The sequence below is a fragment of the Callorhinus ursinus genome, unplaced genomic scaffold, assembly GCF_003265705.2.
Source record: "Callorhinus ursinus isolate GAN/ISIS: 27379988/994484 unplaced genomic scaffold, GSC_fseal_2.0 scaffold4, whole genome shotgun sequence".
NCBI lineage: Eukaryota > Metazoa > Chordata > Mammalia > Carnivora > Otariidae > Callorhinus > Callorhinus ursinus.
In genome coordinates, this window is record NW_027397066.1 from 81863797 (window position 1) to 81889232 (window position 25436).

Here is a 25436-nt window from a genome sequence, read left to right on the forward strand (position 1 = left end):
AAATACAATCTAAATGCTTTAACTGTTTGTTTAAATATCGTGTATAGAACACCAAGAAGTAGCTCTGGGACCATCTGTGGAAAGCTAGACAGCAAGAAACAGCAATTCAACGTAGGCAAGAGTTTTCTGGCCATCATGAACTATGGCAGTATGGAAAGAGTTTGCCTATAAAGTAGTGAGGGCCCATCATTATCAATATGTAGCAAAGATTGGATATGAGTCTTGTTAGGGTTGAGGCTTTATTCACCCACTGCACAAAAGAATTTTTAAAAAGAATTATAAACTAACCTGATTGGGGGGTGATTATACGTGGATTTTATTTACTAAGCTAAATAACATTTTTGTAAAGATCTACTTATTTACTTGAGAGAGAAAGAATGCATGTGAATGCGGGAGCAGGAGGAGGCGCAGAGGGAGAGGGAGAGAGAGAGAATCTTAAGCAGACTCCCTGCTGAGCACGTAGCCCAACGTGGGGCTCGATCTCATGACCCTGAGATCATGACCTGAGCTGAAAACAAGAGGCAGACGTTTAACCAACTGAGCCACCCAGGCACCCCTAAGCTAAACATTTTTAATTGTTTAGTTTTTTAGAGCTTAGAAGCATATATGATTTTTATAGTCACCAGAAATAAGTTTACTGTGAAGCCAATGAGGCCTCAGCTTCAGGGCTCCTCCCTGGTACAGACCCTAGCCATATAGTTAATAAATGTCATCCATTCAGAGAATTTAAGATTACTTCCTATGCATGAAAATGTAAAACGCCCTGGAATCTTAGAGCTCATATTTGAGAGAAATTTGATAGAGGTCCCAGAATTTGCCAACAATTTAAAAAACTTCATTACCGATAAGCCTATGCTGTCAACAATTTTTAAAAATAGTCTAGATGAAAGACTGAATTATTGTTCTAGTCTCTCTCTAGAAAACTATATTACAAAATTTTTGTCATATGAAGAAATAGTCAAAGCTAATCGGACCAAAAATACAGAGGAAAAAAGTATAAGAGTATGTGACACAGTTAATGAAAATAAGTTATTTTTCTGGGTTTTGTGATGTTTGTGATATTTGTCACAATGTGTAATTTTTTTGTGATTTCTCATTCTAAATAATTAATTTTTTGTAATTTTAAATCAATTTTCTTAAAGAGAATTCCAAATTTTACAAGCTTCAAGCTCTCGAAAATCTGACTCTTCCCCCTAATAATCAGAATAACAAAAAAAAAATTGTTTTAAGCAGTTCCAATGATAGGAACTTAGTTGGAACACAGTTCCATGCAGTCAGGACTCTACATAATGAGCAGTCAGATGTTCATATTAAGCCATAAAAATCCCTGTAGCCGTCAGCCAAGGACCTGTCAATATCCAGTGCCCTTTGTAACACGGCCAACCTCGCAGCTTCATCTCACCATGACTGCTTGCGGGCACTCACCCCGAGTAACTCACACCACCAAGCAGTGCTCTGATGCTAGACACACTTAACCATTCCCTTGTTCCGAGGTCTGCACTCCTGTTATTCCCGTCCCTGAACAACTGTCACTCCAAATCTCACCAGGCTTTAAATGGAGAAGTTTCTCTCTCTCTCCGTGCCCTTCTTCCTCCCTCACCCTCTCCCCAAGTGCTAGGTCAGTTCCAGTGTTCAATAAACACCAGTGGAATGAATGAAAGGATAAAACAAATCATTAACAGGGCTATCTCTGGAGGTTGGATTAAAGAAGAAATTAACTGTTTTCTTTTTTTTCAAATTTTAGATTCCCAGTTGGTAGATGAGTCTATTTTATTAGTGTTTTTTATATAAGATCAAGCCAAATTAGGAAAATCTGATGGAGCTACAGTCTCCTTTAACAACACCCTTCATCTTGGTTCCTTCCAGGATTTGAGTTTGGTGTGTATTTTTTTCAGACTTCTGTTTTATGCTTTTACATATCTTTATATATAAATGTGTATGTGTTGTATTGTTTGGGTGGAGGGGGAAGATTTTTTTTTTTTTTTTTTAAAGAACAAAGTACGTTTATTTGCATTTGGGGCTCTGAAGAGTTCTGTCTCTGCTGCCTGACCTCCTCCTGCCGCGGCTCCTGGACCTAGAGGAGCTCTGGCTCCCACTGCCCCAGCCCCGACTGCGGGCCCTTTTCCTTGCTCTACTTCGTGAACTGTGCCTCTCGGGACTCTTTGCCATGTGTTTGTGAGACTTCTGGCCCCGGCGCCTGTTTCTCCTTTTCCTCTCTGCTTCTCCGTCCCTCTTGTAAGAGTGCGATGGGCTAGGGCTCCGTCTCCTCCTGGGCCTCCCATAGTACTCCTCCTGGTGGCCCGTCATGTCTCTCCTCTCCGGGCCCTTACCGAAGGAGGGGCCAGTCCGATGAGGAGACAGGTAGATGTCTCTGTTGGCCTCCCAAAACTCATTGTTGGGATTTCGGAACACAGGCAGGAAGCTGCAGTGTTTTCCTCGTGGGCACTGTTGTATTTCAAACAAACCACAAATTGCCATTTTCCATCGGGTCACTGGGCAGAATTTGCACTAGAGCTGCCGTCCTGCGTACCATCGTCCGTTAAACAGGGAAAGGGCTGCTTGACATTCTTCTTCCGATTGATACCGAACATACACATTGCCCCTCAGATGAGGTTCCAAGTTGCAGCTGACCTTGAACTGGATCACTTTCCCCACGTTCTTGAACTCGGGAAGCACGTCGTTATAGAAGTCCAGGAGCTGCTGGTAGGTTTCCTCTTCACTGTACGCTAGGCTGGCATCCGGGTCATAGTCATCCCTTCTGCACTGCGCCATTCCAAACGTTGTGAACATGCTTTTAATAAGGAGTGTGGGGCTCGAGGTTGGGAAATTGTGTTTACGTGAACACCTATCTCCAAATCTGCATGCTCCTGTTTTACTGTAGAATGGACAATTGGCTCGATCTTTCTCCATTATCCTTAAGTCCATGGGTGGCTCTGGGTTTTGCCATGTGGCACCATTTTCCAACTCATTTTCAGCCTGCTCCAGCATCTTCTGCACAGCTTCCTCTCTTTCTCTCTTCTCCTGTAGTTTCTGTTCCTCCTCTTCTCTCTCCTTTCTCTGCTGCTCTTCCCATTCTTCCTTTAATTTTCTCTCTTGTTCTTCCTGCTGTTTTCTAGCTGCCTCTTCCTTTTCCCTCTTTCTTCTGAATTCTTCTTGTGCCTTCTGCTCCCGAAGTAACGACGCCTCATGTAATTTTTGCCTCTCTATCTCCAACAGCTTCTCTTCTTCTAGGTGTTGTTCTTCAATAAAAGCATCCTCCTCCTCCTTCTGTGAGAGTCCTGAGTCTCTCAGTCGAGCCAGTTCCTGCCGTCGTTTCTTTCGTTTCGCCTTCTTCAGGGCGGCCCTGTACTTTTTGTGGCTCGGTTTCTCCGGAAACATCATCTTCTCAGGCGCCGCCATCTTGCCAGGGCCGCCACGCCCCTGGAAGGGGAAGATTTTTAAAAAAGAAGTGGTGTCAAACCTGCCACTAGTTCCTCTAACTTAATAACATGTTTGGGATCTGTCAACCTTCGTGTGTGGGGTACACAGACATCTTCAGTGGGGGTGCACTTGCCTTCTGATAAGGACAATTTTCAGGTGGTCAGGACTGCATTGTTCTTTGTTGGAAGTTAAGCATTCCGGACACCCTCCCACCCTCCGCCACCGTTCCCCTCCCCACTGCCCCCCCACCCCCCCACTCCCCCACCCCTCCACTCCCCCCCTACCCCGCACAAATGCTGGTAGCACTTGACCCCTTGCCCTCATTCCTTGCCCTCATCAACAAAATGCTCTCAATGCCTTTTCACCTTCAGTTAACTTCTTACATAATCTTTTTCTATGAGCTCTCCACTTTGTTGATGGTAGATATTTAGGATGGCTCCAAATACTTCTCACCAACAACTCTGCAGTAAACACCTTTGTTCCTATTTCCTTCAGCTTACTTTTGAGTGTTTCACCAGGCAGACTCTAGAACAGGAATCGCTGGTCACATGCACCTGTTCAGCCCACATGTGCTAGATTACCCTCCAACCTTCTACCCTTACCAATAGTGGATGGTAATACCCATGGCCCTGTATTCTTCAATACTTAATACTGTCTAGTTCTTCAAGGTTAGCCACTCTGGCAAGTAAAGAAAATATCACATTGTTGTCTTAATTTGCATTTCTGATTAGTATTGAAACTATTTATAATTCGTATTTCCTCTTTTAAGAAAGACTTTGACTTTCTCTTCTGTATGTGTACATATTTTAATTTTTACTACATATGATTTCAGAAAAAATAATACACAATTTACCAAATAACTTATGTGTCCTTCAAGGCCTACTCAGATATTGGCTCATTCAAACAACAGTCTTGATCTTTCTTCCTGGAGCCATTCTCTTGGTCGTAGTTTGCAAAGTACTTGTCTTACCCTCCCGACTAGATTAATGGAGACTAGACTGGGGCTTTTCCATTTTTATTCCCTTTGACCTGCCTAGTATATGCCTTGTGTAATGTCTGGCACAGATTTGAAGCTTAATAAATAAAGATTGGAATGATAAAAAGTAGAGAAGGTTGATTATGAGAAAACTATCAACTTTATTCTATTTTCAGCCTTTAGCTCTTTGTGGACGTGGTCTTAAATGATCCTTACCAAAAGTGGATATAGTCCTATAAAGGACATGTAATGTTATTTGGATCTAGAGTCACTTTCCCGGAAGATATGTTCATCAAAATTTCTAGGAAAGGAATACTTAGCTCAACCAAAAGAGGAAGGTCAGATGTTTGTGGAAGAGAACTTTGGGGAATGAGGATCCCATTGCCCCAGAGACATCATGAAATGTAAGAGGCTGCCTGGCAGTCTCTGTCTTAGATTGGTCCAGGCCCAGGATCAGAAGAATTCTGTACATGTTTTCAACACAGACTTCAGGTCTCACTGAAAAAAATCCAAAAAAATGTCCAAACCCTTTATGTTTTAGAATTTCGTCAATCAAGTTTTATCACTTCAGATAAGTGATCTGTTGTCTCAAACTGAATCTTATGCCAAAGTGTTCATCTAAAAATTAATTATTGGCATAATGTATTTAAGGACTTGTGACCTTGTGGAGATTTCACTTATCAAAAAGAATTAGAATTTTGGTTGTAACCGAACCTGAAGTTTTTTGTAGCTTCCCTTTTTTTTTTAAAGATTTTATTTCTTTGACAGAGAGAGACACAGTGAGAGAGGGAACACAAGCAGGGGGAGTGGGAGAGGGAGAAGCAGGCTTCCCGCCGAGCAGGGATTCCCGACTCATGGCTGGATCCCAGGACCCTGGGATCATGACCTGAGCCAAAGGCAGACGCTTAATGACTGAACCACCCAGGCACCCCTGTAGCTTCATTTTTAATTCCTCCAATTGTCCTTTTTTTTATTGGGCATAACTGACATACAACATTGTATTAGTTTCAGGTTCCAATTGTCCTTTGAAAGCATTTTGTAATGAGAAGATTTGAACTTGTCTGACTCAGTTCAATGAAGGGGGTTGCTTGGCACGTAAACAACTTAGTCGGTGTTCTTATAAAAATGTTTCTCCTTGCCATTGCTTCCAGCCAGCAAATACATTTCTAATACAGAATGGGGGCATCTGTGCCTCACAGAGGAACTATGCTAAAGAAACACATATTGGGAAATGCAGTTTTAGAAAACAGATAGCTTGGAGACCTATGTAGAAACTTCCTTCCACAGATGGTCTTACGTGTATTGTTTATTATTAGGCTAAAGTTTCATGTCAGAGGGATGTCCCAGTAGACGCCAGGGTGGTTCATGAGAGCAGGAGCCCTCACCCTCAGAGTAGGGCTCTTCCTTGAAGTTCTTTTTTTTTTTTTTTTTAAAGATTTTATTTATTTATTTGAGAGAGAGAGAGAGCGAGTGAGCACAAGTCGGGGGGTTGCAGAGGGAGAGGGAGAAGTGGGCTCTCTGCTTAGAGGGAGAAGCGAGCTCCCGATTCGGGGCTCGATCCCAGGACCCTGAGATCATGACCTGAGCCGAAGGCAGACGCTTAACAACTGAGCCACCCAGGTGCCCCTCTTCCTTGAAGTTCTCATACACTATCCATACCTCTTCATTGGCTCTTTGATCACTGGCATAGTGTAGTTGCCTGTGTCCCCTTCTTCTCTGCTGCCCTGAGCTGGGGGGTCCCTTGCAGCAGTAACTGTCCCCAGGACCTAGCTTCCTGTTATCCCAAATAAATTCAAGGTAATAAAAAATTATATCTGTGCCACAAGAAAATCACACCACTGAGGGTGTATCACAAGTTATGGCTTTGTGGGTCTCGGTGGTTTTACGTAACAACTGCCATGTCCTGAGTTCTTCTGTTTGCCAGGCCTGTTTTGGCCATTTCGTGTGTGTTAATGTGTGCACTACTTACAACCGGCCTATGGGATATGGCTAGTGTGAATCCTGTTTTGGAAGTGAGAAAGCTGAGGCTCTGCCTGCTTATGTAACTTGCCCAAAGTTGTGCAGCTGGTAGAGGTGTCTGTCACCTGGATAGGACTCAGGCAAGCCAACTCCAGGGGCTGCAATCCCAACCCAGCACACTGGACCGCCTCTGGCGAGTCCTTAAAAAGACGTGAAAGATCTGTAATTAGGGGAAAGGAGCGAGGTGCAGATCAGTGTGCCTAGAATGCTCTTATTTCCACAGAATTAGGAGGTGGTAGGACGTACTAGAATGCCTTTAGATGCATAGATGTCTCTGAGGAGGAAACATGGGAAAATGGTTGACTTTGGTATCCTCTGGGGAAGAAAACAGGGGGACTGGGGATTCAGGGTGAGAACAAGGCTTTATCTTTACTGAGTCTTCTTTTTGAACTACTTGGGTTTTTTTTTTTTTCTTCTACCCTGGATCCGTGTTACTTTTTCTAAAACGAACTTTTTGCTAAAGCTATAGATCAATTTGAATCTCCTTGGGACTTCTCTGGCTCCTCAGATATTTGTCAGTTTGAAACACTATCTGATGGGGTTTACATGTCAGTATAAAACATCTGAATTCCTTGTGTTCAACTTCATCTCACTCATGACCGTGGCCTCCAGTGTAGTAGCTCAGTGGTTTTCCAACACTGCAAAGAGGGTGTGAGAAAGAGATCAAAAGAAAGAGAGAAAATTGGCCAAACCTTATTCTTACAGTTATTTTTGACTTGGACTTTGAAAAAAAAAATTGTTTACACAGTAACCTCGTATGTCTGTTTGCTAGGGCTGCCATGACAAAGTGCCACAAAATGGGCGGTTTCAACAGCAGAAAGGTATGGTCTCAAAGTTCTGGAGGATTGAAGCCAGAAAGCCAAGTATCAGTTCCTTCCAAGGGTTGTAATGGAGGGATCTGTTCCAGCCCTTTCTTCTTGACTTGGAGATGGCCGTCTTCATGTTCCTAGGGCATTTTCCCTGTTGGCAAGTCCGTCTCCAGATATGCCCTTTTTATAAGAAGACTGGATTAGGGCCCACCCTAAATGACCTCATTATGACTTGCTGAAAGCAACCCTATCTCCAAATAAGGTCTCATGCTGAGGTACTGGGAAAATTCAACATACGGATTTTCAGGACACAATTCAACCCATAACCCTCCTGTTCGCCAGTTCTCTCTACTCTCCTCTCAGTGTGGCCCAGAGAGTTCCTTGTCCTGATGTTTGGGCTGAGAGTTTGGTTTCTGGGCTACCTATGGTGGAGAATATTGCTGAGGTCATCTTGGAGAGGAAAACCAAGTGAAGGAAGAGTCACCTGCGGTGAGTCCCGAGTGAAAGTGTGGTTCTCTCCTTCCTAGGTGGTATCACGGCAACCTCACACGCCATGCAGCCGAGGCTCTTCTCCTCTCAAACGGATGTGACGGCAGCTACCTTCTGAGGGACAGCAATGAAAGGATCGGGCTGTACTCTCTCTCTGTGAGGTAGGTTGCTTACGAACTCTATGAATTCAGCATCGTCCCATCTCTTCCTTACCTGGCCATTGACTTTATCATCACACTCACATTGCCAGATAACAACATTCTTACATTGCCAGAAAAAGGTTCTCTTGACTCCTGGTAGACCTGCAGCTCTAAGGATTCCAAGCTCTGAATGGCAGACTGTAAGAAACATTCTTCCTCCTTCTCTCAGCAGGGAAGAAAATGTGAGAGCTGAAGGACACTTTATGAATTGTTTAATGTCTCGCTTGCCTGGTGGAGAAACTGAAACCCAAAGTGCTAAAGTGTCTTTGTACCCCATAAGTCCGAGACAGAAACAGCGCCGGAATCCAAATCCCTGAAAACTGGCCCAGTGCCCTTTTAATATTCCTCGCTTCCCCTGGAAAATCAGAATGATCTGTGACTGTGCAGCGTTCATAATCGCAAACTCAAGCAAGCAGTAGGGCAAATTTTAAGTTTTTTTCCCTATAAATGGCCCGACCTTTCTCCAAGTTCCACTTCCTCTGAATGTTAATGAAATTAATCCAGTCCCTGTGCAACCCAAACCTGTGATGGCCCAATCCTCCAGGATCTTTCTCCTCCCCTGCCTCCTCCTGGCTGGCCTCCTGATCAGGAAAGCTGACCTCCCCAGGTGATAACCAGGGGGAGGCGTTGGTTCTCGGTCAGCATCTGTGACCTTGGCTTCTGCGGGCATGTGGCAAGTCTTTCTGGGTTTATGGGACGTTGCCCTCTGCTTAGACTAGGGATGTGAGGACCCCATGAAATTGCCCTCAGGCACCCACTCGTTAACCTCATTAACCTCCAACCATTACCGTTTTGCTGTTGTTCTGGTGGCGCCTCCATATTCCCCTGAAAAGAGTCCCCTGGTGTTGCACCCGTCACGCTGATCCTGCATAAGGAGGTTTTTCCTATTCTTTTCTGCCCCACCTGGTCTAGGCCTCCTGGTCACTAACTCAGTAGCAACATCTACACTCCTTTCTCTCTGCATCCTCTTTTTCATCCAGTTTAGAGACCGTTTTTGTTCTGTTTTGTTTTTACTTCTCCTCTCCGTCAGAGAGGGGGAGAAACTGGCTTCAAAACATTTCCCTACATAATTGATGGCAGGAGTCTATGAGCTCAAAACCCAAGAATTAATTGTTTTTAATCTTCTCTTTGTGCTTCTGGACTTCTGTATTTTCTATGCCACTTAACAAATTCCCCCAAACTTAGTGGCTTTAAACAACTACATTGATTATCTCACAGATTCTGTGTGTCAGAAGCCCAGGCGGGCTCTCCAGTTTTTCTGCTCAGGTTCCTACCAGGCCGAAACTGAGGTGCTGGCTGAGGCTGGGGTTCAGCGGGGACTCTGAGTCCTCTTCTCTCATTCTCTTTTTTGCTCATTCATTTCCCGGCTGTAGGACTGAGCTCCCTGTTTTCCATCTAGCTATTGGCCAGGGACCAGGGTCAGCTTCTGGAATCCGCCCACAGCCCTCTGCCAAGTGGCCTCCACAGGCAGTCCACAGCGTAGACGTTAGCTTCCTTCTAGACCAGCGAGAACGTGTCTCTCTGATCTCCTCTCCTGCCAGCCAGAAAGAACTCTTTGCTTGTACCAAGACTCTCATGTGATTAAGTCGGGCCCACCCGGACAATCTCCCTATTGTCAGGTCGGCTAATGTGGAGCCTGAGTTATCTGCAAAATCCCTTCATAGCAGCATCTACACTAGCATTTTATTGAATAAATGGGAAAAGGTGGATGTAGTCTAGGGACTGAGAATCGGGGTCATGGTAGATGGCTGCCTGCCACACCTTCACTCCTGGGAGCAGAAGTGTAGAGGCCGACACTAAGGGCAGTGGGAGAGATCAGTGGGAGGGTGATGGGGGAAATAAGAGGGTCGCTGAGAAAACACACACACGTGGTAGCACACATTCATTAACATTTTTCATGTTACTCTGCTACATTTTGCTTAAGATTTTTCTAAATAACATTTAGGGAAAAGTATTAATCAGACATGAAATTCTGCTTGGGTAGAAGCAGGAATGGTGCTTTCCCTGATAGATAGCAAAGGTGAAAATCTCATCAGGTGGTTAGGCTGCAAATCCTTTAATGCATAGATCTCCCCCGAATCACAAACAAACCCATGGAAGTATTGGATCAAAGAATGTTAACTTTTCACCTGTAGATGTCTCATCTGAACAATTAGATCAGAAGCTTTTTACAATTAGGTGGCATATATATATCACATCTGTACAAAATTGCAAAATATAACTCACTAATTTCCAAGACAAGCACTTGGAAATGCTGTTAGAAAAAAAAAAAATGTCCACCAGCAGAGGTGACAGGAACCATAGCCTGGATCAAAAGAACGGCTGATTTTACTCATTCGTTGGTTCACTTCCTTAACAGTAAGTATTAGAGAGCCTCCGCTCTATGCTGACTAAGTTGATGAGTGTGGTAGAAGATTCAGACTTTGCCCTGAGGAAGTAGAGCCTCACAGGGGCCGTGGGACGCTGCACAGGTAGCTCTCTACCAGGTAGAGTGCAGTAACCCACGGGAAAGAAAGCAAGATCTGTGCTTGGATGGCTGAGGAGAGCAAAGCAGGTAACTCAAGATGGAAGTATCATTCAGTGATGGTCAGAGTAGGTGGTATTTGAACTGACGCTTGATTGGAAACAAAAGGGATGATGTTGCAGGTGAAGGGAACTGTAAGAGCTGAGGGACAACGGTAGAAACTTCTAGAATTGTAGATCCACTTGAATTAGAGCAGCAGTTCTCAGGGTCCCCAGACCACCAGCATCACATGAGAACATGTTAAGGGTGCAAATTCCCGGGCCCCATACTTTGGAAGTACTGAATCAGGAATTCAGGGGGTAGGGCCTAGAAATCTGGGTTTTAACAAGCCCTCCAGGTGGTTGTGATTTCTGATGTGTGCTCAAGTTGGAGCAGGCCATTCATAGAGAAGAGAGGACTAGTGGGAGTCCAATAATATATATCTATGTATGTATATGTATATAAGTAATATATATAATTTATATATGACTATATGTACTTATAATTTATAATTTATTTAATGCTCTGCCTCATTCCAAAAGTGAGGTGGAAATGACATTGTAGGAAATTGAGTATTTTATTCAGTAGGCAGTGGAACCGGCATGGCAAGAAAAGGGCGGGGCTCACACAACTAATTAAGTGACAGAAGCAGAATTCAGACTGGCTCCCAAACAAGTAAGATTGAGAGAGAGAAGAGCCAAAAAGAAGTTGGGGAGGGTGCGACCTGCCATTTCTATCATCCCTATTCTCTGCGGGTCTTAAACACGTGTCCTTGAAGGGGGTTACCCTTCAAGGACCCTCTTGGTAAGTCAGAGAGTGCACAGGGAGAATTGTCTCTGGTCTTCCATTACAGTGAAAAGTTGAGAAGAGCTCTGCCCAAAAAAAAAAACAACCCACCAAAAAACTAGGGCTTTAAAAATGCCAGTGGTTTCAATAATTGTGTCGTAATTCTCAGTTTTTAGAAGGGTTTAATGGTGATGCTAGTATATATATCCCTTCTTCAAAAAAAGATATTCATTTGTTAAATAACCTTGAGTATTTCTTTTTCCCTTTCAGAGCCAAAGACTCTGTCAAACACTTTCATGTTGAATATACCGGATATTCATTTAAATTTGGCTTTAATGAATTCTCATCTTTGAAGGATTTTGTCAAGCATTTTGCAAATCAGCCTTTGATTGGAAGTGAGACAGGTAAGCAATGAACAGATAGATACTTCACCTAGGAGACATTGTTTCAGGATGGAGGAGGGACAGGGAGGATTTCATTAAGTAGCTGTCACTTCTGTTGAATTATGTGCTTATGATACATAATGATATATGTTTAGAAACAATTTTTTCCAATTATCGTGCCATATGCTACATTAATAAATTATATATATGGATATATGTATATATATACATATATCCATATATATATATGGATATAGGCCGAATAATATTCCATTTATGTATACAGCGAAAAGGAAACCTACCGAAGGGGAGGAAATATTTGCAAACCATTTATCTGATAAGGGGTTGATATCCAAAATACATAGGGCATTCCCTATAATATCCATATCTATATATGGATATATGTATATATATACATATATCCATATATATGAATACTGATATATATATATCAGTATTATCATTAGGAGAAAACAGTGTGCTTTGTACAAAGTAGATAGTTTTCTTAGAATGTGTTATTTAATGGACTGATTGAAAGTACCAATTTTTTAAAAATAGTCTATTCATTTTATAACAATAATCAACAAAGAAAGAAGAAAGGTTAGAACAACTTTTTGATTCCTCATAATTTCAGGTATGGGCAGTTTGCATATTGGGGAAACCCATAACATAATTTTGAGCATTTTAAAAATAAAATTCTTATTTAAATTTCCACAAAGATCACTGAATATTGCAAATATTGACTAGAAATTGCTCTCTTGAGCGAGGCCTTTATTTTACCATAAGATTCTGTTTCTGTTGTCATGTTTTTTGTAAGTTTTTACACTGGACTTAAAGACAGAGGGAAAATTTTGAATTTCCCTGTTTGAGTGGTTAAAGTCAAACTAGAATATTCAAGTTCAAAAAAACCCCCCAAAAACACGCTAGCTTGGTATTTGAATTATCTAACTTGATTTTCTGTACCAGTTCAATAAAGTAAGCAGATCAGCCCTATATTTGTGGTACAGAATTACAATTTTATGTGACCTAAGTGATGATAACTCTCAGTTAATCAAAAGTTGGGCAATTCCAGAACTTGTGGCAGAAGAGGAACTCGACTTAGCAGCACCACTGCTTTACCGTGAATTTGTACATACTTGTTTTCTTGGTAAACATGGTCAGTGGGCTCTTTGTTAACTTCACTGTGGGGAGAGATGCCACCACTGGTTTTTCCTTCTCTGCTGTCTCTGTGGCCTGGATAGACCCTGATATGAATCATACAGTATCAAGTGTAGATGAAAAGCACAGTGGAAACCACAAAATAGTTGCCTTGCTTTATACTGACTGCACAAGGCCTATAATAGAAGATTGCAGACTACAAAATTGAAGCTCTATTTTTTTTTTTTTTCTGTTGGAAATTCTTCCAGTCGGCTGTGAAAGTAACTTCACCATTTAACCAGCAGTGGTTCTCATAAACACATGGCAGGTGGGAATGTATTATTTAATTTCCTTCGCTCCTTTGGCATTGGCAAGCTTTTCAGTTTCTCAAATCCCTTCACTGCAGACTTACTTCCTACTTGTTTCCAACCCTACGCTCAATTTTATTCACTTCTCAGTCACTAGAAATTGAGAAGAGATTTTTGAAGCTAAAGACTTCGTTTTATCTGCTTCTATTGGTGTCCTTCTCCACATCCCCCAGGTCCTGAGACGGTGCATGACACTTTGGGTGAATGAACGGATGAGTGGCTGGATAACTCTGAGAGGGAACTCTGTGTAGCCTCAAAGCCATGATAAATGTTCTCTTGCAGCCTTCTTTCTTCCTTCAAGCAATGTCAGCTTCCTCCTTTTAAACTCTCCTCCTAGACTCTGTTTTTAACCCCTTGGATCATTCTCTGTGTTTCTTCCTGAAGTTTCTCCAAGTTAGGGAAAAGGTGCACACTCTGTCTATCAAAACGTTTCAAAAAATTTTAAGACCAAAGTGAATGTCGTGGTTTCTGGTTGAACCTTTCTGGCACAGGTCCACTCTCCAAGCAAGAGGATCACCTAAGACTTTGCCAAAGTAAAGGCTCCTTGACGTTGAATTCAGGACAATGAAATTTCCTGTAAATACGTTCAGTTTTCCTGTAAATACATTAATCTAACTAAAGAAGATTTACCATTAATCCATTAGGGATTGTAAAAAAAAAAAAAAAAAAAAAAAGTATAATCTTGACTCCTATGGTAGTTTTATCCAAAGCTAAACTTTGCTGTATCATTAACATTAACCATAACTATTTTATGTATTGCACTAAAACTCAGGAAACTAAGATTTTTATCCTCTCTGCTGCATCTTCTCTGTTCCATCATTATCGAACAGGGAATTTGCCATTATTTGAACCCCTGCCACAGGTTCCTGATGCTTATGGGTATGTACTTGGCTTACTAACTTCCAGCCCTTGAGTTAGATTCCACTGCCTCTGAAATGGTCCTTTTTTTAAACACCAAGACAGTTATCTGTCCCAGCCAGATGAAGGCAAAGCCACTGAGGCTGGGGACAAGGGGAAAAACCCATGACAAGTGAGTGTTCTAGTTTTGCCCCTCTGGGAGTAATAGGCCTTAGGAAACAAGATAAGGTGCTGAAGTCATGATGACTCTTAAGCCCAGCAGATTTTCAGAAGCCACAGTCAGCACTGTGACCTGTGAATAACAGTGAATGGAAACCAGGATGCCACCTTCTAAAAATAGGTCTCTTCTTACTCATGTAAGTATTGGCTCCTGGTGTTGACCCCCCAGTGATCAGGAAACCTCCAGGCTGATGATTTCTTGTTCACCATCAGATGAAGTGCAAATTCCTAAAGTTTTCATTTGATTAAAGATGACCATGGGAAGTATTTGCCTGCATGATGGATGAGGCCTGCCAGGGTTCTCATCTCCAGATCCTAGGAATGGAAAGGACTCGAACTGGGTATGTCAGCCCACTCCTTTTCGCCCAGACCCCCATCAGGCCAGCATCCCCCTGAAGTGCCTGGGGAGTGAGTTTTTTTTAAGAGAGATTTCCCCACACTTACCCACTGGCCGGGACGGCCTTACCTTCTAGGGCAACGAGGTGGGGGGGGGGGGGGGGACGGGAACCTCCAAATAACCAATAGCCTTTCACTTCTCCTTACAGTTATACATAATATAGAGGGAAACCCAAGTTTCCCTTAGGCTCTAGGTCCTAAGAAAATCTTTGTATTCAGGAGACGTAAAAGTGTTAACCTCAAGGGAAGAATACTATTTTAAGATACCTTTTTTCCTATTCTATTCCTATTCTCTACTCTTTAAACTCTCAGGATTTCTGTTTCCTAATCAGAAGAGTGAAGATTTCCTAAGCAAGATCTAAGCCTCCTGACAGCCTCAATATTCTATTATTATAATTTCCCTTGCTATAATCTGCATTTAACCTTTCCAATCTCCATGAAAGTTTTTGTTCCCTCTAATTTCTCTCTATTGACACCCATAAACACTCTTAAGATATTTCTGACTGTCAAATTCCAATCATTCCCCAAGTATATCATAGAAACTTCTAACATGTTCTCTTCCTTTACTTTCCTCAGTGGCTTTTATCTTCTAACATAGTGCATAATTCACTTTTTAAAAAAATCTTTGCAAAAAAAAAAATAACAAAATCTTTGCTCTAGTATGTAAATCCTATGAAAAGAGGGATTTTTGTCAGTTTCATACCCTGATCCTACATCCCAGTATGTAAAAGAATAAATGCTACTAATTATCCACAACATGTCATCACGTCATGTTGGTTTCCCATTCATCCTATTGCCCAAGGCTGCATTGCAATGCACATAGCGACACTGCAACCAGTGAACTTCTGGCAATTAATTTTTGCCTCCCAAGTTTATACAGAGCATTGTTTGAAATGATGCTAGGTGTTGTATGTATGTTCAGTAATGATTAAGTTCAGAATTTGACTTTCACTTGTAATCATAGGCTGCTATGTAAAACTTCCTTCATATGGGTACAGGCTTCTAAATTCAACTCAAATAGACTTGGAAATTTGAGACTTTTTTATTAGCATGGATATGTTTGGTCCATTAAACATTTTTACCGAATCCTCTTGTAATTAGCTAAGTTTCATATATATAATCTTGAAAATTTAGACAGCATTTATTTTAATTTAATTTAATTTAATTTATTTGAGAGAGAGAGCACGCACGCACAAAGGAGCAGGGGGGGGGGAAGGGAGAGGGAGAAACAGACTCCTCGCTGAGTGTGGAGTGCACAGTCCGATGTGGGACTCTATCCCGGAACCCTGAGGTTCTGAGCCCAAGTCAGACACTTAATGGCCTGAGCCACCCAGGAGGCCCTAGACAGCATTTATCTTTATCCTTAAATGTCCAAACATTATTAGAACAAAACTTACCTTTCCTATTACCTTTTGTTTCTATTAGAATACTTCTGTATATGTAACAGTTATATACAATGTGTTATAGGAATTACTGCGCTGTGACTTTAATCACCTACCCAGCATGAAAACGAACCAGACAGGTCGAGTGCTATCTTTGTGCTTACTCTTTATAATAATTGGTTCTCAGTTTTGAAGATCCTATCTGGTTCTCTCTTAAATGTCAAATTTCCACTTCTCTTTTTGTCTTGATGTGGGAATTCCCAACCTCTTGATAACTGCTATAGTTATTATTATTTTATTTTGTAACACCAGCCTTTTTACCCAGGTGGCATTTAAGAATAATTAAGTTGAAATTAATTATAGTTTGAGACTTGTGTGACATTTCTGAAAATAATTGATGACAACTCAGAATTCTGCCAAACCACAACCAAGAATCACTTCTTTAGTTTATGTTTGCCAAAAAAGGAAATTTTCTTGCTCTGTAATGAGGCGTGATCGAAAAGGAAAAAGCAGACAGGGAAGGGAAGCGACATCCGTGGAGTGCTCACTGCGTTCTTAGCGTTCTATCAGATGTTTTCACATATATCAAATTCTTGAATCTTCTGAACCACCCGCCATCATGTGAAAGTGGTCCCATTTTCAGAGGAGGCAATCAGAACTTAGACATTCTGAGTTATTTGGCCAAGGAGGCCCAGCTGGCAAGCATCAGAGCTGCCAGTGGGATCCAGGCCAACCTTGCTCTGAAGCGTAGGGGCTTTCCATTCACCCTACGTCTCCTGGTCTACCCGTGACACGGCAGCACGTGGTCGCCGCGGCACAGTGTGACCTCGAGTGGGTTTGGATGGGAAGATCCCGGCCACTGTGACCTAGGAGAATGTTCGTAGGACATGGTGGGGCTCTCCACCAGGCTCTTCTTTAAAGTCTGTAATGATATTTTTGGTATGTGATGTAAAGCTGTCGTCCCAAAGAATGTGAATCAGTTTGAGCGTCTGTCTTTGTATTTACTGCTGTTCTTATTTTATTTACATGAATGGCCTTTTGGGAAATTACAGTGGAGGAAATCTTAGAAAAAGGTCAACTAGAAAACATACGTAGGCCCATCTTATTTATGTCCCTCCAGAAAGGATACAAAACAGCCTCTGTAAATACAGTCAGGTAAAATAAAATGTAAAGTTTGAATGGGAAGGTGGAAGAAAGGGAAACTGAGGAAACACAGATACAGTGACCCCAGGAGGAAAGTACTTCAAATGGATAGTATACTTTTACAGGAAACAGGCCACACCTCTGGTTACTAAGCGTCCTGGTATTTCTTGCTCCTGCCTTGGGCCTGGGTGTTCATCTAGATTTATAGGCTATTAGACTGGGAAGGGAGCCCACAGACCATCTCATTTTTCCTCTACAAATGAAGAAACTGAGGCCTGGTGAGAAATGTCGAGGCGAAAACTCACATCTCCATTCCTCAAGCTGCCTCCTAAAGAACCCATTTCTTTGAATTTTGATTCCTATATATGCTCTCTTGCCCACAACGGAGTATATTTCACAGGCCATAGAGAGTTTCCATGGTGTGGCCACTGTGGCTGAGAATAAGATGGTATAATGAGTAAACACACGAACTCCCTGTTCAACACCAGTGTCGGCCACTCCCCAGCTGGGTGTCCTCGGGCAAATTATGTAACCTCTCTGAGGCTCAGTTTCATCATCTTAGAAGGTAGAGCTGATGATCTAATAGTTCATGTCTTAATAGGTCATGATTTGCTGGTGAAGATTGAATGAGATTAGGTATGTAAGACTATAAAAATAATTTTTAGCATGGCATAAATAATTATTATTATTGTCTTTTAATGAAGCATTTTTTTATGGTAATTCACTCCATCATATTATATGCAAGAGCTGTACCTTCTTTGATAGATCATGAAGAGTTAGTGAGAGACAACTGAATGTGTGTTTATCAAATGTTTATGTCATCTCCAAATTTTAAGCCAGTTCCACAGTGGATTCAGATGAAAGGTCAGATCAAATGACCACTCCAAAAAGAGTGACCTGACTTGACTTGGGTATTTTAACAGAATCTTCTGACCTGGGTGACTGACCTGCTTCTCATTCCTCTGTGTTGCTCTCCCTGGGAGACTGGAAATGGAAACTTAAAAGCCCCTGTATATGTAAATGAATATCGTTTCACCAGCACCATTTTTTGATGGGTTCAAGTTCCTTTGTGGAGCAGGTTGCAAAGAAGAAAGGAGAAAGATCTTGAATATTCCTGTCATTCCCTCTAGAAAGCCACTTCCCGCTGGCAGGAGGTGACCAAGGAAACTGCCATGGACATGCCAGTTGCCAAGCTTGTTTTCTGAACCCGAGGGCAATAACAAAACATGGGTGGATGTGGTCTTATTTTAATTTAATTCAACAAATATGTATTGAGTGCCAACTATGAGCTGCACACTATTAGTACTGACAATAGAGTGATGAATCAGTTATCATCCTCACCCTCAAACACCTTACCATCTGACTGAGAAACCTGATGGGTAAGCAGGTGCTTTAGTGCATAAAAGTTTCCCTTTTAAGAGCTACGTGTGCTCTTGAATTACTCTCTATTGCAGATATCACCCCAGTGCCTGAGGTTTGAGGCTGTTCTTACTGTGTTGCTGAGATCCTGCAGGGATACAAGCCAGGGAGTGCTTCCATGCAATGTCACAATGTCGCATACAGAGTGGGTGTCCTGTAAGTTAACAGTGCAGCCAAAGCAAACTGAAAAGCCTGCCTTGGTCCTGCTCTGATCACCTCAAAAAGGTACCTCCATGGAGCGCTTCTGAAACCAGGTTTCAGGTCAAAGGCAGGAAACAACAATCTCCTTCATGTAGCTCAGAAACTGAAGTGAAACTTTCAGCCAGGTTTCCTCTCTCCTCCCTCTACCAGCCCCTGCCTCCTGTGACTTTGTATCTGAATTTTCCCACCAAATCCTGGAGTTAATTTGGCCTGAGTATCACTCGCTCCGAGTTCCTCCAGTACAGAGCCAAGGCCCTACCTTGGACCTTAGGTGGAAATATAATGAGTCTGTGGTGGCTACATTTTCTAAGGTTCTTTTGATTGCAAATGACAGAAACTAACCTTGGCTAGTTGAATTTAAAAAAGCAAACACAAAAAAACAGGAGGAGAGTAGTACAGGGAGAGAAGTGGAATTTTTTTTTTTTTTTTTTTTGGTAAGGATATTAGTATTCTGTCCCAGAAAATAAAAGCAGAATGAACACCAAGAGACAATAAAGAATCAGCCTCATGATCATGGCAACTTTGAAGCTTTCAGCGAACTGAAAAGCTCCTGCTCTGATCACCTCAAAAATGTACCTCCACAGAGAGTTTCTGAGATGACGTTTTATGTCAAAGGCAGGAAAAAACAGTCTCCTTCATGTAGCTCAGAAACTGAAGTTAGTGGGTCTTCTCTCCAGAGAAGTAACTAAGTAGATCCCCGGAGAAGTGAGTCCCGTGAGTGCACCCGGGTGAGGTGTTTGTGGAGGACACCCAGGGTCTGTGGGGATCTACCCCGGTGTACAAGGATGGGGCAGTCTCTATAGAAGGGGAAATCATTGTAAGCCCAGCAGCCATGCCAAGAAGTGCATGTATCGTTTTCTTGTACAAAACCGTCAGGTAAGAAGACCGGTCTTTAGGAGGCGGGACTATCGGTGGAAGCTATCATTTTATAAGTAGACTGCCATTTTCTTGGTTCCACCATTCAGTCTAGCCTCATTCATGGTCTTACTAGTTAAAATCGATCGATACTCTGTTCTGCTTTCCTGTTGACTCATTATCATTTCCCTCAGTTTAGCTTTTTGTTGGTTAAACTTTAGAAGAGGTTTTCGAAATAGAATATGGTTCCTCCCAGTGGAGATTCAGACAGCTGTACTTGACGTTGTGGTCCTGTGCTTGTCCCAGGGCAGGGTGATTGTGGCCCTGGGAGGCTGCCTCCTCCCAAGCTCTTCTCTGACCTAACCCTGAATTACGGTGGCATTCATTGATCCACTCACTGATCAAGTTATGTCAGCATCTCTGTTGGGAGGTGAGGATAGAAAGATAAACTTGGCACCATACCTGCTCTGAAGGGACTCTCAGGGGTGGGAAATGCACCTCTTGAAAAGGCAATGGCTTTATAATACCAAGCGGGTCTAGCACTGTGGCTCAGGTAGCACCCCTGCCCAGAGATCCTTATACTGAACACAACTGGCCCCCAAGGCTATGCTTATCTCCCAGGCACTGATATGGGGTAGTCAAGAAAATGCCTCCCCCCTCAAAAAGATGCCCATCTCTCTCCCTGCACCTGTGAATACGTATGTTACATGGCAAGAGGGAATTCAGTTTGTAGATGGAATTAAGACTACTAGACAGCTGACTTTGGATGGGGAGGTGAGCCTGGGTTTTCCAGGTGGGCCCACTGTAATCATGAGGGTCCTTATAAGTGAAAGACGGGGGTAGTAGGGGGAGACCCAGAGACATGGCAGTGTGGGCAGGCCTCACACGCACTATTGCTGGCTTTGAAGTTGAAGAAATGGGGCCACCAGGGAAGGAATGGCGGCAGCCTCTAGAAGCTAGAAAAGACAGGGAGTGGATTCTCCCCTAGAGCCTTTCCAGAAGGAAAGCAGCACTGCCAATACCTTGATTTTAGGTTAGTGAGACCCATTTCAGACTTCTGACCTCCAGAACTGTGAGGTAATAAATTTGAGTTGTTTCTTTAAGTCCCTGCAGTGGTGATGATTTGTTACAGAAGCAGTGGGAAGCCACTACGGGTAGTTTGCTCTGTTACGTGCAAAACCAGGATCGACTAGGTACATCTTTCCAAAGCATCATTTAAAAAATTATTTTCAGGGCGCCTGGGTCGCTCAGTTGGTTAAGCGACTGCCTTCGGCTCAGGTCATGATCCTGGAGTCCCGGGATCGAGTCCCGCATCGGGCTCCCTGCTTAGCGGGGAGTCTGCTTCTCCCTCCGACCCTCCCCCCCCTCATGTGCTCTCTCTCTCAAATAAATACATAAAATCTTTAAAAAAAATTATTTTCATGTTAAACATATGGAAAAGGATGAAAATTTTTGCATCATCTTTGAAGAGAAAGCATGAGAGTTCACATTTTTTCTAACTTGGAAACTGCTTTGAGCCCTGGGCTCCAGGCCCCTCTCCTCCACTGTCAGTTGGAAGTGTTTAGGAGGCGCCCATGTGTCCTTAAGAGCTGCCGTCCGTGGCTACGAGACTCTGCCATTTTCATTCTTGGCAGAATGTCACACACAGGTCTTTTTTAACTCGACATTTAAAAATGCATGTTCCAGAGATGCAATCATTGGGTTTTTATTTAAGAATTTAAAAATACTCTATATCAACGCATAATAACATCTCACATTTTCATAATCCTTTCACAAACACTTTTTATCCGCTGCTTCGAACAGCCTTGTGAAGAAAGGGTAATTATTCTCAGGTGTCCGAGGAGGAAACAGAAGCTAGAATGACTGTCCAGGGTCAACAGGTACTGAGTGGCAGTGGTGGCTCTTTCTGTGAGGCCATGGTGACCGCCGGGCACATCGCGGCGGGGGCGGGGAGATCTCTGGGGCGGGGGCACCGTGGAGCCAGACCCACGTGCATGAGCATCTGGCACGTTGTGATGGTGTCCCACAGCCCCTGAACCCGTACAACGGCTGCTCTTGATTTAGGCGTCTCTGCTTTCATTATGACTCTAACACTGTAAACCTGTCGCTGGCCCCTTGTCCTGATATGACTGGAACTGTTCTCATGAAAGGATCACATTGACAAGAGAGCGCTGACAATGGCAAGTGCGGGACCTAGGCTTCAGATACCTGTGAAAGCCATTTTTTCATTGCGATCCCAATGCTACGGGTGTGAACTGGATGCAGAAGAAGGAGGCCGGAGTCACCAAGATCAGAGACCCTCTCCTGGCTTTTCTCAGTGCTCCTTTTCAAGTGACCGTGGGGCGTCCCATGGGCCTGCTATCAGGGGCCACTGTTTGGTTTTCGCAGTCAGTACTTTGTGCATACTTGAGCACCGAGCACCGTAGAATCGTTTGGCTTTGTTTGTAGGTGTATTATTATTATCATGTGCTTTTTAACTACAGAGGTCATCGCTCTCTGTCCTCACTGTCCCTCTTACTCCACTTCAAGGTCTATACTTTTTTTTTTAGTTTTTTTTAATTTATTTGAGAGAGAGAGACAGAGCATGAGCAGGGGGGGAGAGGCAGAGGGAGAAGCAGACTCCCCACTGAGCAGGGAGCCCCATGTGGGACTCTGTCCCAGGACACTGAGATCATGACCTGTACTGAAGGCAGACACTTAACCGACTGAGCCACCCAGGCGCCCAGGGTCCACACTTTCTATAATCTTTTGAAGTATCTTTTCAAAGAAACCTTCCTGACCACCCCTATGAAATATCACCCTCTCCCCAACGTCACCCTCATCACCTGCTATGCCTTTATCTTGCTCTGTTAAGGTTTCCATAACACTGCTCTCACCTGACATATTTCTTTTCATTTTTTTTTTTTCCTGGCTCCCCTCCCAGAGGAGTAAGTGCTATACCTTCTTTGTTTGCTGTTGTCTTCCCACTGCCTGGACAGATGTCTGGCACATAGTAGAGCCCAATAAGTATTTGTTGAATGTATTACTAAATTCTTTACATCTCCCCGAATGTCTGGTACAATATTGGGCCTGCTTTTACAAGACCCCAGTGAAATAAAAAGCAAAAAACCATAGCAAGGGGGAAGAAACACTTAACTTACTCTTTTTGTAAAGTATCTAGTCCTGAGCAGCTGGGCGATTGGGGGAAAGGAAGGGTGTAGAGGGGGGAAGGTCAGAAGTGTTGAGTGAGAAGTGCCCTCAGCCTTGGAGGGATGCGCCCAAGCCCCCAAAGATTGGCCCCTTTTGGAACCCTTTTTCTGCCTGATCTTCTACTCCAGATGGAAGTGAAAGCAATCACTCATAAGCCAGTTCAGGTCACATTCACTTGAGCAAAGCAAATTTTCATGTAGCTTATTTTGTTAATTAGGTGGTAGGAGACAGTAGGGATAATGCAACGAGTCGGCTGTTTCTGAGACCCACTGATTTGTTACAAGTTTGTTCTGAAACCAGTGAGAAGTAAGGACTATGGACTAAATCCTCTCATACCTCAGTGCATTTGTTGGGTTTTACTTTCATGGCTTTTATAAAGCCTACCTGGAAAACTTCCAGTTACAGCTTAAGGTCTGGATCCATGTGGCCTCCTCCTTGAAAGCTTTTCCGAAGTGTTCCATAGAGGGGTCTCCGGGTGGCCCCGGGTACCCGCAGCATGCGTCGCCCGTATCTCTGACCCTGGTCTCCTCACCCTGTTCATTTAAATGGCGACCCATTAAGTGATATCCATTGCTAGTTCTGTCTGAGCCCTAGGAGGACAGAAATCAGCTCACCATGCTTTATATCTCCAGCGTCCATCTTAAGTGCCTGGCACATAGCTGGAACTCGAGAAACGTCGAGAAAATGAACAAGTGAAAAGATGGGAACACAAGAGGCTAAAATCTAGCCACAGTTCTCTGGTCGTCAGCATGTGGGCCTTCTTTTAGGGGCTGTTCTCTGATGATGTTCTTTTGTCTTCACTCAGGCACTCTGATTGTCCTGAAACATCCCTACCCAAGAAAAGTGGAAGAACCTTCCATTTACGAGTCTGTCCGGGTTCACACAGCAATGCAGACGGGCAGAACGGAAAGTGACCTCGTGCCCAGCGCACCTTCTGTAAGTGGCTGACCCGTAGGTCATTGCCTACCATGCAAGGAAGAGTTAGATACTTTTACAAGTACTTTTGTTCATGCGAAAATTCTACCTTGGGATATAAAACCTGTAAAGGAACATCCAGTGTGAAGCCCATGACTCAGTTCCTCTGATCCAGGGTAAATCATCAAAAACTAGGGTGCCGTAGAAATAGGATTCTAAATACTTCGAAAATGGCCCTTACATTCCTGTCCTTCCTTAGGATGGGCGAGAGTGTTGATGTTCACATAGTTGGCTACACTGTTATTCTTCCACGAGTTTCTTGTATTAAGAAAAAAAAATTTTTTTAACATTTCAATTGTCTGTGGAGGAAAAATATTCCCCACTTTGACTGTAAAACCTCAGGATGTTATTTTTTCGTATTCTTTCTCTCCTTCACTGAAGGAAGGGAAGAGACAGAAAACATTTGCACTGCTTTGCAGCGCGGACCATTGTTCAGTTTCAGCGCAGCCCCAGTACTCATTGCTCCTCAAGAGCCCATTTCTGTTTGTTCTGTGAGCTGTGACCTGCAAACATTCCTCCCGACACCGCTTCCCCCACCCCTGCACTGTGCTCACGGCTCTCCTGTTCTTTCTCTCTTCCTTGTTTGCCGAATACTCCTGGTGCAAGATACCAGGACTCGTGCGCATAATAAAGACAACACACAAACGCAGTACGAAGAACTAATTCTAGACAGCAGCTATTACACTAGGAAAAAATCATCCCTTGAAGATATTCAGCTACAAGTGACATTTATAAATGTGTGGCCTTCCTGTCTCTGCAGGACAGTTTCTACCCTGCCACCACAGAGACCTTTCTTAAAAAGATGGGTCACATGACCTCCCTGCTTAACCTTCGGCGGTGCCCGCTGTCCTGGCCCATCTGGCCTGCTCGTCCCTTGGCCTCACCTGTGCTACTCCCACGCTCACCCCAACGTGCATTCTCCTGACCGTGCTCCTTCTCCCCTCCCCGCCTCTGACATGCTGCCAACGCTGCTGCGGTCCCCTCGTCATCCTTCAAGACGGGCATCAGAGACCAGTGTCTCTCGGGAAGCCTTCCTGGGCCCCTCCTAACTTTCTTTCAAATGGCCCTCTTGGGGCGCCTGGGTGGCTCGGTCGTTAAGCATCTGCCTTCAGCTCAGGTCATGATCCCAGGGTCCTGGGATCGAGCCCCGCATCGGGCTCCCTGCTCCGCGGGAAGCCTGCTTCTCCCTCTCCCACTCCCCCTGCTTGTGTTCCCTCTCTTGCTCTCTCTCTCTCTCTGTCGAATAAATAAATAAAATCTTTAAATAAAATAAAATAAAATGGCCCTCTTTTGTGCTCCAAGCACCTTCTGCTTGCCTTTATCCTGCAATCATGGGGCGGGGAGGGGGGGCGGGGGGGTTGCTAACTACCTGTACAGGTGTCTGCCCAACACCCCCCCGGGGGGGGGGCTGACACTTCTGGGGACACGAATCATGACTTGTCTTTGTGGCTTTGGAGTGTTGCCTGGTTCACGGCGCACGTTACATTTTTGTTTCTGTGCTCCATCGACTCAAAAATAAAAATCCTGAAAATGGTTGAAAGAGGTATTTTAGCTTTGTTAGAGCTAGGGGAGGAAGCATCAAACCCCAGAACTAGCAAAATTGTGGAAAGCAAGACCATAAATAGTCCCGAGTCAAAACAGACCAAAGAACAAATCAAGACATACCTCCTAATCAATCTTTGATTTCCAGCCAACCCACCCCTCCCTGA

At 43.5% G+C, this 25436-nt stretch overlaps 2 protein-coding genes across 2 annotated transcripts in view; one reads left to right on the forward strand and one right to left on the reverse strand.

Moving 5' to 3' along the window:
- The window catches only part of DAPP1 (dual adaptor of phosphotyrosine and 3-phosphoinositides 1), a 50548-nt gene that overhangs the window by 13600 nt on the left and 11512 nt on the right, over positions 1-25436 (forward strand). The window contains exons 2-4 of the mRNA XM_025873499.2: positions 7752-7874; positions 11473-11606; positions 23558-23688. Of these exons, the coding sequence (XP_025729284.1) occupies positions 7752-7874; positions 11473-11606; positions 23558-23688 (388 nt within the window). The remainder of the gene's footprint in view (positions 1-7751; positions 7875-11472; positions 11607-23557; positions 23689-25436) is intronic.
- On the reverse strand, positions 1949-3408 carry LOC112825438 (U2 small nuclear ribonucleoprotein auxiliary factor 35 kDa subunit-related protein 2). The gene has a single exon (XM_073892022.1). The coding sequence runs from the start codon at positions 3397-3399 to the stop codon at positions 2509-2511; it is 891 nt and encodes a 296-aa protein (XP_073748123.1). The 5' UTR covers positions 3400-3408; the 3' UTR covers positions 1949-2508.